The 13,389-nt window shown below is 40.4% G+C and overlaps 2 protein-coding genes across 4 annotated transcripts in view; one reads left to right on the top strand and one right to left on the bottom strand.

Annotated features, from left to right (window-relative positions):
• Nucleotides 1-116: 116 nt before the first annotated feature.
• Nucleotides 117-1,017, bottom strand: LOC139990866 (calmodulin-like protein 4). The gene is made up of 5 exons (XM_072010442.1): nt 867-1,017; nt 760-790; nt 561-692; nt 311-493; nt 117-235 (listed from the first exon to the last, which is right to left on the bottom strand). Exons 1-5 carry the CDS (start codon nt 867-869, stop codon nt 135-137), a joined length of 450 nt encoding a protein of 149 aa, XP_071866543.1. The 5' UTR covers nt 870-1,017; the 3' UTR covers nt 117-134.
• Nucleotides 1,018-2,055: 1,038 nt separating this feature from the next.
• The window catches only part of LOC139990849 (disintegrin and metalloproteinase domain-containing protein 10), a 56,858-nt gene continuing 45,524 nt past the window's right edge, over nt 2,056-13,389 (top strand). For all 3 annotated transcript variants that reach the window (XM_072010404.1, XM_072010403.1, XM_072010406.1), the window contains exons 1-2: nt 2,056-2,551; nt 10,503-11,070. In XM_072010404.1, coding sequence (XP_071866505.1) covers nt 10,836-11,070 — 235 coding nt within the window. In that variant the 5' untranslated portion in view covers nt 2,056-2,551; nt 10,503-10,835. The remainder of the gene's footprint in view (nt 2,552-10,502; nt 11,071-13,389) is intronic.

Raw genomic sequence — 13,389 nt, 5'->3', positions numbered from 1 at the left:
GTACTGTATAACAAAATTACATAAATATCAAATATTAGAATATGTTCAAATATCAAAAGAGACCTTTCAAGAATGTAAAAGATATTAGTGAGAATGATAATAATAACAATACTAAAGACATTAATAAAATGATATTAATAATAATCAGGTACAGGTGCACAGGCTATTTTTACAAAGTCTTCGTATTTGACTTGACCATTTGGAGATACGTTTGCTTCCCTAAAAATTTGCTCCACTGAAAGTTAGAGATAAATGAAGTAATTAAGAACACTTGTTGGAATCAATATCTAGAGTAAGTAAGAAAACCAACCTTCTTTGTTACTTAATTGCTCACCCCAATGAAGCAACATGTGTGCTAATTGTCTAGCAGGTATAGTACCAGTCCTAAATTTGTCTGCAGCTTGAAAAGCATCTATTACCTCCTTCGGCAGATCCTCGGCTCTTGTTTGTAAATGCATGACTTCCAAAAAATCAGCAAAAGACATCCTCCCTCCTGTGGTTACAAATTTGTGAGTTTAAAATCATATATAATATTATAAATCATTTCACCTTATTTGTACCTTTATCCTTTAAATATTTATTTAATTCTGCGATAGTGGGACTTAATCCTAATGATCTCATGATGATTGTAAGTTCATCCAGAGTACGTATTTGACCATTCCTTGCAAATAGATAAAAGCATTCCCTAAATTCTGTAAAAAAGAATTTATAACTCTGTAAACAGCAATCTTAACCAATTTAAAGAATTTACCACTGTACCATCTATATCTTCTTCTCGAAAATAACGAGCCTAGAAACCAAAACATCCAATTAAAAACATGATTATAAAGTTAACATTTAGACAACTCTATAGTAAATAACATTACCATAGTGTAAAATATTATACAGGACACTTGACAAAATAGTGTAACTTTACTTTATTCTTCGTTTACGTGTCAAATAACGTTATCTAAGGTAAGACTAGGTTATTTGACAAATAATCACATAACCTTACTCTTTCATTGTACAGAGGCGACACCGTCGTGTGCAACGTGCACTAATCACAATCAGTCACCACTTGCGATCGATCGATCTTCATTTAAATTTCATCTTTTAGAGATAGAAATTTCATCTGTTTTTGATATAAGTATTCACTAAATATTGATAACAATTGAAGTAACAAATTTTATTCGCGTAATCCTTTTACTAGTCTAATAAATTTGCCAAAGTATTTCTAAAACAATTTATAATCATAAATCAGAATTTTAATTTCAAATTGAACAAATGTACGCGCCTCTCGTAGCTAGGATTTTGAGTTACATTCGAAAGAGAGAACGATGGAAATTTGGGAGGATGAAAAGGACGAAAGTAGCTCGGTCTATCAATAGGGGTCATCCAGAGCGGCGTGGCCACTAGCAGGAAGGGAAAATGAACAAGATATAGTGGTCTGCGAGGCAAACGTCGCTTGGTTATAGCGGGGGTGGCTCGGTCGGGCGAATAGGGGTTAAGTAAGCCAGCTGCAGGGGTTTTCCCCTTACGTGCTGAATAACCCCACTTCAGCGGTATCACGCTCTCGTCTTCTCCCATTTACTGACACGTATGGTTGGCGCTAAACATCGTAGGTACGTGAACAAGAATTCCATGATACAGTAAATAGTCTTCATTCATATTTTTATATGAGAAGATGACAAACATTTTTTTACAAATAAATTACTATTTCCTGATAAAACAGATTAAAACAGACGATTACAGCCATGTTTAATAACTACCAAAGGAATAGTTTAAAATGAGAATAAGGTTAGTAGTGACAAGAATAAATGTAACAAAAATTGGTAAAAATATTACATCCATGTATCACTTGTTTTCCATCAATAATAACGATATAGGATGATGATCGTAAACCCTTCAATCGCCCTCCTATTTCAGAAACACTCCTTTCCTTTGACCGACGACTAAGGTCAAGTTACACGGAGGTGGGAGTCGAACCATGGTAGCCAGAGTGGGGTACCGATAGAGGGGTTGATGGTACAGCGTACCACTATTGGAAAGCGTTGGTCCGCGTCCAGCCATGGAAGGGATCTCTGAAAAAGAAAGAGATCGCAACATTAGGGGAATAAGAAAGGGTAGAGGAGAGTTCGTAAGGCAGAAGGAGAGAGGGCGCAGCACAGCTGGGTCGAATGCGATCATGGTAGGGGAAGTCGGTGTCCTCGGAGTCCTCGTTCACACGAGTCACGAGCGTTGTCGTCCGTCAGTACGGCGCGGAACGCGTTCCTATTTGTCTCGTTGTGTAGAGTCGGTGTCGCGCGTGCCAGTTCTTCAGCTTTTCTCCCTCTTTCTCTGTCAGACTACGCATTTCTTTGTTCATTATCGTCGACCAAGCAGAGGAAGAGAACGACGCGACTGCACGCTGCCGTGTGACACACGTGTGATATTGTGGGTAGTTGATGTGGTGCGACAGGATGCGGTACAATGACCGTAAATGAGTAATCGACGTCCCTGCGAGAACCGGTTGGAAGGACGAGGATCACGGCGGAAAGGACGCCCGTGGCAGGACTCCAACCTCTGTGCATAGGTAGGTGTCAGATAGTATGCAAGAGCAGCGAGCACGCGCAATATTCTACGTGCGAGTCTCTCCTTTTCCATCCCTTTCGGCATCTTCCTTTCTTTTTCTCCCCCCATCTCTCGATCTATCTCTCCGTACCTCGGTTCGCGCGGTTAAGCACCGTAGCTTTTTTTTCGTCGTGCATGTCTGTCTACTCCTGCGTCGCTCATCGGTGTGTACGTTTGTACATATATACATATATACATACACAAATCGTAACCTGTCGAAGGGAACGCGAGTCGTTGGTTCGGTGAACGATGCCACATTTTCCTCGCGATCACTGGAGTCAACGTAGTTACGCGACGTCTCGTTTTATCATATAATCTGACGAAACTCGCGTTCCTAATAACCGTCGAGAATACGTTGCATGTACATTTTCTCCCTCGTTGTTTTGTACACTAGTGTGTTTACGTCGGATTGTACGCGCACGATGGGAGATTTAAATGTCACGTAAAACGCGTCCCCAGCGCCACCAGGTCGTCTGACGGAAGTGGCTTCGCCGGATGCTGACTTTTCGAGGGAACACACGCGAATCAACGAACGCGCTCGACTTATAGGTTATATAGCTATATACGTTTTTATCATAGACACAATGCGCTCCATTTTTTTCCGATGCAATCGCGAAAGGGTTATGAACTTATGAAACGAACGAGATACGAGTGGAGGAGAAAAAGGCTAAGGGAGAGATAGTCGAAGGAATCGTGGCTATCTTTGCGAGAAATTACAAAAGTTATAGCCAGACTTTAATTGTCGTTTAATGGGAAAAGCGAGCGTTAAACGCAAGTACCGACGGTACCGGATATCGAGTTGGAGCATGTAACGAGCGTTGCATAAGGGCGCTTATCTACGTGAAAGTTATATTAAAAAATAACTCGGAGAGTCCGTTAGGAAGTCAGAACCATTGTTCACCGTACGATGCTCTTAAGAAACTTGCTCAGGGAATACAAAAGCATGCGTTAAGACTAATTAATGTTATCAGCCAACGAAGCTTCCCGCGAAATCGCCTAACTCCGTGTAATTGCAGACTATGTAGAGCCAATATCGTCTCATCGATATTACACAACAACTTGCCTCGTTTCGATTCAGTTAATTCGACACGCCGTTTAAACAACACACTATATTAAACATAACGGTTAATCCATCAACATCCACGCGTCGATCCTTGTTAAGCCACTAAAGGCCAACGTTGGTCAACGTGACCTTTCGTTTGTAATTTTTTCTTTCAATCAATCTACGTTATTTTTATTTTTTAATATCGCTGTTGTAAAAGAGTATTCGAAGTATTTATTTAATACCCTTTTCGCTAGTACGTATTTTTCATCCGTATCCTATACACGCAATTTTACAAAATGCTATGATATTTCAATTTCTTTAAATTTCATAAAATTGTTTAATCCAGATGGAAGAGATAGTAACAAAAAAGCATTAAACTTCTGAAGCTTCCTTTCACAACGACAATTAAAAATCAGAATTCGGTAATGTAAACGTAGACGGAAAATAAAACGTGTAACATTAATGACGCAATGAGTAATCGTAAAGCATAAATCTTCATACTTTGAAATCCTTTTTTAGTTGGTTTCATCTCCATCTATATTTTACAAATTTATGAAACTAACAAATCTTCAAAGAAAACATGATATTCCTATCACTCCTAGAAATAGTAACAATACACCATTTCTATGATAAACTATATCATATTCTAAATTGTAAAACATTTTCTTTTATCTTCACATCGTGTAGCATCTATAAAATGTAAAATGCTTATTATTCGTAATGCACTTCTGCTACGTTGACAAAGTTATTACTTTAGTTATAACTCCTAAGAATATTACGTTTACGTTATTGGTACTCATTACCTCATTGTATAATCCTTAATGAGTTAATTACGAACTACGAATCTTTGTATTTTAAAATCATCCCTTGCTCACTCGCAATTCCTCCATCGTTCCAACGGTGCCCGACGCTAACTAACAATAGAAACTTGAAATTAATAATCCCGAAACTCCTCCGGCTTGTCTGCCATCGACGCAATTTCGCAGATGAACGTAACCATGGACTACGCTAATCGCCTTAAGCCCAGTATTAATAATCCTCGCACGTTCGCGACTCGCCTCCTCGATTTTAGCAGGCCGTCACATCCGAAATTTTCTGAGTTTCGACCGGGTCTCGCGAAAGTTTTGGACTCTGGTGACCTCGGAGCGATTGCAAACCGTCTCTTGGTAATTGCTTTAAAGGAGTTACGCCTCCTCTCCGTGCCGATGTCCGCTGAGTTCCGCCGACGAACGCTTAGGACATTACGCAAAAGGTGTTTTGTTGGTGTGCGTTACGAGATAACGGTTCAGCGAGGCGTGCTCGATGGAAAATTGTCCGATGCTGGCCGACGTTGGGTTTTACGATCGGCACTCACGATTTTCGACGCCCGCACCGAGCTTTTTACGCGTTTTTAGCCGCTTCAGACTGTTTTACGTTGGTTCACGCTCGCCCGAAACTACCATACACACCATATACCATTGTTTGATATCTTCATCGGGTCTGGAATACCGGAAATGGACAGGAATTTCGGTTAATCTCTCGCTGATTTTAGTCACGGTTGGTGCGTTCCATTTTAGGCAGACCTTTCGAGGGTAATTTAATTTTTCGTTTAATGTTTGTCGATCTATGTATGTGTCAATCTTGGGTCATCTACCAAACGAAGATCATAGCAGAGATAGAAATAGATAAGTGATATTTCCGATCGTTTCGTAAGAGATCAATTTTACATTTGATTTCATCTGTTATTAGACTGTGACTTTAATGTGAAGTTTAAAGATGCAAAACTGAACAGAAATAATGTAATATACGCTGGGTAAAACGAATGTCTATTTGACTTTTATTTGTCTAATTGTGTGCAGAGAAACATAGATTGACATAAAATTCAATATTTATGAACACCGCGTAATCTCTAACTTGCGGTATAATTTTATTGGTAATGTCAGTTTAATTGTACAAGACGACGTCTTGTGCTCTAATATGCATAGTCGGTAATACACAGAGTGACACGGAAGTAATATATCACGAAATTTTTAACGAATTAAAAACCATATGAGTCACGATAAGAAGAATTTCGTGCGCGGATGCATCGACGAGTTAATATTCCCAAATCCGGTGACATCATCGGTTCCGTTAGTCGGATTCGGCCCAAACGCAGAAATAGCGAATAGGCTTACGTTCCGACCTGGTTTTTCCGCGGATAAATCCGACGCGTTAATTTAAAAGTTCGCCCGGTAGAAATTTCATCTGGACGCCGGACGAGTGTTTCGAATAATGAGAAACGTTCCCTTGGTCGGTTTAATTCTGCTCCAAGAAAATTAACTGCGCTCTCCGGAAACACGGAGAAGAGTGGGACGAAGGGCAAAGAAAGAAAAAAGAAAATAAAAGAAAAGTGGACAAAAAAAATAGAAAGAACGCGAAGTATCCAGAAGAAAATCGCATTTACAATCAACTACATTTGAAGTACTTAAAATCACTTTGAATTTGTATACATTTGAATTTCCTCGAATATAATTTAAAGCTACGAAACTGTTGAAAGTCTTGTAACTCTCGCGTGTCTTGAAGTCTTTGTATAGTCTTTGATAGTCTTTGTATTTTTCTTCGATTACGCATCGATGTTACACGTGTTTCGAAAGAAAGACTAAGACCAGTGTGTTAGAATTAAACGATTATGGCATTCAATTCAGGATTGCAAGACTTTCAAGATATACGTATGTCGAAATTTTACGCTCAAAACCGAAAATTCCAAATTTACACTCAAAGACCTTGGAAGATGTTTCGTTTTTAATAAACCTCCTCTATCCCGGCAGATTGCGAACGTTAAATTATATACAATTTATAGGAGAAATTTTAATGAATCAACACTTTCTATATGTACCTCCTTCATCTTGATTTTTTCCAATTTTGAAACTAACGTAGTATCTAATCGTTCTAAGACTTTCGCGCGAAGGTATATCAAAACTGCCAAAAATTCCAGGCTTCGATTCGTGTTTGAAGCGATTCGAATCTCCACAGTCTCGAAGATCTCTGAACCGCTCCAAAATCGGAATGCCCATTGCTAGATGCGGCTCTGTGCGGTGAAACCGTAGCCGGTTTACCGCTACACCCGACACACATACTCGTTCCGCCCAATTGGAGCACGTTGGTCGCATGTTCCCGCTAATAATGGCCAATTGATACGTTATCACGACCGGTTGCATACGAATGCAGAGTCTGGTATTAAATATTTGGTGCGATGATAGGTGGAGCGTTGTCGAGAAATCCGCGTGACTCTCGTCGTTTCATTGTTCCTTCTGGCAAAGTCGGTGTATCGCGGTTTCGCGTCATGGAAAGAGGACAAAGCCGTAGTACGTATCTACGTGGGACGATTATCATTCGCGGATCGTCGGCCGAGAACGACGCGTTCGTAGCGCGGAACCGAGCGGTATGCGCGAGACAATTTTGCAAATTGTCGCCAGGGAGACGCGGGTCGAATTCTCTCTCGCGACCATGTTCTCCAGTCGTATTCCCCACCATGCTCCTCTTCGCCATTTTCTCTCTGCACCTCTCGCTGCGCGTATCTCCACTTTTTCCTCGTTTTTCCTCCCACGCGAGAATTTGTTTCATCCAGCGGCCGCTGGAGAACGCCGATAAAGCGTGTTCTTTCAACGTGCAGCATACCTACATAGCGCGAAAAAAATGCGGATGTTTGCAAATATTACGAGAGATAGATTGCACGGTAGACTGGTCTGCTTGGTTACCTACGATCGTTGATTCGCGCACGTCGAAACGGAAAGCCGATTCGAGAGAGTTATACGGTTATCTAGTTTCTCCGTTCTATCTTTCCACGCGTCTCAGCCTAGTTGCGCCTTAAAGATTCACAGAGTAGTAAAGTAACAACTTTTGCCTGAGAGGAAGATACGAGATAGAGAGAAAGGCTCGTGGGCGTTAGGTGAAACTGTGAAAATTCAAATCAAACGATCTTTCTTTAGTTCTTTTTTTTTAAGCGGTTATTGGGGACAGAATTTTGGAAGAATTAATGTTACCACCGTATATGAAGACTCCGATAACACAATTAGCAGACAGCGAATGCTTATGATTTTATAGAAAATTTAAGGATGCAAAAATTCGCAGAGTGCACGTGGCATGAAGAAGCGTATAAAATATCCAAAGCGAAGCATGCATTATGTATATAGACGAAGAAATCTGTACTTATGTTTCGCATTCTTAACGCTACAAGTACTAGGATAATTAAGACGATCAATTCGTAATTTTTATATGTGAATTTCATAGATTTTGTGTATTTTTCATCTGAATAATTTTGTTTTATGAAATAACAAGTATTAAATGGATAGACGTTTATTTTTATTGCATTCTATATTCTTCGTATCATCTTTATTTATTCGATACAAATTTTGTCAGTCGTCTGTAGTTCTGGTGTCTATCATTTTGATATGGACTTTCGTCGTCCTGATAATTATACGTTTCTGTTATATTTTCGTCATATTTTAATAAAATAATCATTTATAACACATTTATCATCATTTATATGATTTATATGATTAGGTACGTATTAATTGTTTCAATGTTAATAGAACGAAAAGAAAAAGCTTCGGCAAAAGTATGTATAAAGGGAACGGTTGCAAATTGTTCGTTTGGGTTACACGATTGTATGTCATTCAATAGCCGTCACGACACTGGAAACGTAGAAAAAAAATGCAAAAATCAACACGTCGTATGTGAACGGGTGAACCATGACTGTGTCTGTACTCGGTTGGATATCGTTTTCCCATAGCTGGCGTGGAAGTTTACAGTGATAACCGGTGGACAGAATCGGTTCTGCTGGTTGCTGGACGACTGCAAACGTCTCGCGTAACGTTAATACCTGGCATAGAGAGCTTTCGCAAATATCGTGTACCTTTCCCAATCGTCGAAAACATCTTGCTTTTTGACCGGATCGTCTGTGTCCATGGCAGAAAGATAGAGAGCTCCTTTGAGTAAATAACTACCCCATGTTCTTATCGCTATGACTCGTTTGCTTTGCAGAAAAGGCTCTAGTACAGTGCGTCATGAAACTAGAAAAATGCAATTACTCACGGAATATATAAAGCGTGCTGTAATATGTTGGACTCGCTTTTGGAATCGATCGTACTCCCAAGTTGTGAATTTCAATTATAATAGTAAAAAACATATTTTTAGCGTTACAATAAAAAATCGATCGGAAGGGGCCGAGGAACTAGTCTACTTTCAGTTATTTTATTAAGGAAGCGTCAACTTTTAAGATGTTTCCTTGTTTCGTAAAAATAGATCAAATCTTTACGATTTATATATACACTTACGATCAATTCGTAAAGTGGGTCTCACGTATAGTGGCTATAGCAAGTATTTGCATATTTCTGTACTCGATATAGTATCATCAATATCAGTTATTTAAGTCCAAGTATTTTCACGTGATTACGAAAGTGTGGCGGTATGAAGATGAAATTCAGAAGCTGATAAGAAAACGCTTCATTAGAAGATAAGGATATGTGCAAGTACGTTTTTCACCCGCTGTATGAAGCTACATTCAACTCGATAAATTGAAAAGTAGAGAGCTCTGGTGATGTCACAGACGCTATTTTTTAAATTGATCTTCATCAGCTCCTCATATTCTACCAATAAATAGGTTTCATAGAAATAATTTGTTTCTTGAGAATCGCTTATGTTATAAAACTGTTAATCTGTCAGAAACTCGATTGGATCGATATGATTCATTTTTAAATTGCTGATATTGCGAGATGCTGTATGTTCCTAAAGGGGATTTCTTTTTGAAAAGTATCGGTGAAAAAGGCTTGATGATCGTCAAGTGAAGTATTCGTATTCATTGACTGAGTTTTTCACGAAACTGATGGAGATACAAGATCTAAGAACGCCGTAGCGAACGAGCCTGGCGAACATTGACGATGATTTATCGCGCGAGTTGGCCATCGCGTCTTCCGACTTCCACTACACACGCGCTCTCCTCGAGGAAATTTTTCAGCAACAACTTCTTAAGGAGACGTTTAAAGAATCGCCTTCCTTATCCGCTTTTCACCGGTGTTTTCGCGTTCGGTCACGTCTTGCGTAAAACATGGTCGATTTCTATGGTCCCCTCGACGTTCCTTCGATTAGCGGTAGCTTGTAAAATCACTCGTCTATGACATTTCATCGCTTAATCTGTTTCAATCCAAAGCGTCACTGAAATTGACTTTAACTCGGTAACTTGCAGTTCGATTTTATCAGATCGACGATTTTCGACTGTGTTACGCGGCGCGTTGGTGTGCCGCAAAAATTTTCACTCCTCAACCTTTGCAGTCAAATGTCACCACGGTGACTGGATCTAAAATTTCGTTTCAAAATCGAATGGCACTATAAATATTTCTGAATATTTAATTTATCTGAAGTATAACTGAAACCTGCTTCGACCAATTGCTATTCCCATTGGAATTACAAAGGACCGCAAAGGATTAAAGCATGCAATAACCTGATTATTTAGTCGGAGATACCGACGTTGTTGTTCCCCTTAGATTGTCAAACAAAATGAGTAATAACCGTGCAGTGTGAATGACTTGTCTTGAACCAAATGCAATATATCTTCTGGCACGTCGTAGAATTTTAGTAACTAGATGAAAAAAGTTGGAAATCGCTGTATCCGACGAAGACCCACGTGTCACGGTCTTTCGATCCACACGCACATGTTCCATCGTATAAAGATTCCGAACAAAGGTATGGAAGACGATCCTATTCTCTGTCCTTTGAACCAATGACGTAACCGTGACAGAAAAATCTGAACAACGCAAGATCCGCGGAGGATCAAACGTTGACTGGCGAAGCCTGTTCGAAAAATTAATCCCGTTCCCTGGCTGAATCATTTTCTTTTTTCTTTCTTTTTCAGGAGTAGGATCGATCGGCCGTGAGGACGAAGAAGAGCTGCCGATCGACGAAGGTAGCAGGAGTCGGGGGAAAAAGGCTGAAAGCGTGGGAGGAGGGTCGAAAGGTTGAGCGACCCGCGGAGGAGAAAGAAGAGAAAGAGGACGTGGCGGAAGCACGTTCGGTGGAAGAGGAGGAAGAGGAGGAGGAGAAGGAAAATCGAAAGTAGGAGGGAGACAGAGGTCGAGAGAGGAAGAGAGATGAGTCTGGTGGGTGACTCGCAAAGTGCGGTGGTCGGTTGTTCGACGAAAGGCAGATAGCGCCATTAGTTATTGCTGGGCCGGAGAACGTCGAGCCGATGCGCGCTACGGCCCTGGCCGTTGACGAAGAAGGGGAAGAGGAGGAGGAAGAAGAGGAGGACGAGGTTAGAGGAGGGCACAACGGGGCCCAGAGGGCCACGATGTATCCCTTCGGGTCGAAGGAACGTCGTCGTCATCCTGGAATCGGGACGCCCTTGATTTTCTTCTTGGTGTTCGGTTGCCTTTTAATCATCGCCGTTGCCTCGCCTCTTCATCCGGTGCCACCACATAGAGGTGAGTCACGTTCGATTCCGGCTAGTGCCTTCCATCGAACTATCCGTTTATTCATAGGGTCTATCTGTTAATTTCCCAGTTCATTAACGCTCTGTGACGAACAGCGGATAGCGTGTAGCGATAGGATCAAGTTCAATGTGTACACTACCCTGCACAAATATTTGTACACCTGGTGCAATGCAAATCAAACATCGATGTTTTTATAATTTCTTCAACATTACGATGATAGAGCGTTCCTCTGTCGTTAACTCTTTGCTACTTGTCATAACTGCGGTCAAACATTCTGGTAAATCAAAACTGAAACATGGAATATACCTGCGTCAATCAAATTCTATATTTATCTCTAACACATAGTCGACGGTTCGTAAAATCTATAGAAACTTTTCGTATCTGGTTGGAAACGCATAATTCCAATCATCCTAAGAACATCGGACAAATATACTTCAAGTTACTTAACTCAGCCGTTTCTATAGAAAGGAAAATGTTTCGTAAAATTATTTCTTTCATTCGCCACCGTATGAAGAGTTCGAATCTAGTTGGTGAATTTTCGAACCTACTTGCGCCGTACTTAAGCCCATCGCTAGTATCGTGTACGGCATACAATCGAATGACCAGCCACGTCCCTTTGCCTGTTTTCACGGCTGTTTATCGGGTATAAGTAACGCGCATAATTAACCTCTAAACAGCTGGATCGTAATTAACGCTATCACTCTAAGGACCAAACTGTTAGGCTATTAGCAAGGATTCCGCACACTTTGCGTAACTAGTGTCCACAACTCGCGTAACTACACAGAACCGCCACCGATAGAGATAATAGGTAGCAAAGAGGCAGAGTCACGTTCGGTTTCTTCTATCTGAAATCGCTATCTTGCCGGATAACATAACAAGGATAGAGGCATAGCGGAGGTTTGGCTGCGGGCTACGGAGATACCTATTGTCGATGGAAAATCTGATACAAACTGTCCGGTGTAGGGTGGTCGCATTGTAACTCGCCGTTGGCCAACGCATCGATAGCGAGCCACGGTAATTAGATTATTGGCGGGTGTTGCGTAAGCTGTAAGCCGTACGATGCGGCCTGGACAACGCCACGAGGTGCTGTTAAACTACGCTCGTTGCGCGACTCCGCGCGAGCAACGTTTTAATAGGCAACGAGACAAACACTTTACCATCGTGTTGTTGCCTTTGTTCTTGACCGGTACTTACCGACCAAACAATGGAAACACCAAGACGAATGCCACTCTGATCGCGAGTGCACTCCCCTATTTCTTTCTCGATTCTATCTCGTCCCGATGACGCGATCCTGATGTAGGTTTCGGATAAAATGTGGGAAAGAAACGTTTTTTCGTTTGTTGTACTTGTTGTTAAGAATCCGAGTTAGCGGGTCTGTAAAATCCTTTAAGAGGATTTTCTGTCGAGTTTTCCAGAGATGCCTTCTCTGAAATGAAGATCTCAGGGGAAAATATGACTAGTGTACTTTCGATGGTTTTCCCATTTCAATATTTCTACGACTAAGACGGCGGACGTTTTAATGTGCAATAAATTATAAAGTATATTTAATATTTCAAGAAACATGTTAATAGAAATTGAATTTTAGGATGCATTTAACATTTACATGTTTGAATATGAAAATTTAAAGAATTAGATTTATCCAACTGTATTGAAGATGACGGAGGAATAACGTGAATATTTGAAATTCAATAATCGATTCCATATCAAATTTTCTTGTGGGATTAAATATCTGTTTTTATTATTGAATATACTAAAACCAACTGTTTAATCGTTTGTGAAATTTGCTAGATTTACCACGTATTTTCAAGAAACTTATATTCGTGAATGTAACAGGCTGTTCCATTTTCAACTATCTTCGACTGCGATATCTTAATTATTCATCATATTATATTATATTTTATTAACAAAAATGTTTGTTCAAATATTCAAGAGACAAGAGATCAAAGTATAAAACTATTCACGTCTAAGAAGACGAAGGACGTGACTTATTTTCTTCCGCTGTTTCTCGCACCCTCGATCGCAAGATTCTCTCATTTTCTAGAATCAAAGAAAGGGATAATCTAACCGAATGATTTACCTTTTATTAGACTACGAGCTAATTTTCGAGATTAACTTGGACAAGAAAGAAACGCGAACTCTGTTCCTTCCACGGACCAAAGTGTCTCGTTCGTGCAAACGACTCTGGCGCAATTCTCACCGTACTCCCACCCCCGCGATAGCGAAAGTCCAGGTCCCGAAGTTTCGGATTTTGCAAGATCCTAAGTGGTTTCTCTTTGTCGGTTCTGTTAAAAGTCCGGGAAGCAAGAGATC

Source organism: Bombus fervidus, chromosome 9 (assembly GCF_041682495.2).
Source record: "Bombus fervidus isolate BK054 chromosome 9, iyBomFerv1, whole genome shotgun sequence".
In the NCBI taxonomy this organism is placed as follows: Eukaryota; Metazoa; Arthropoda; class Insecta; order Hymenoptera; family Apidae; genus Bombus; species Bombus fervidus.
This window is presented reverse-complemented; position numbering and strand designations above follow the sequence as displayed.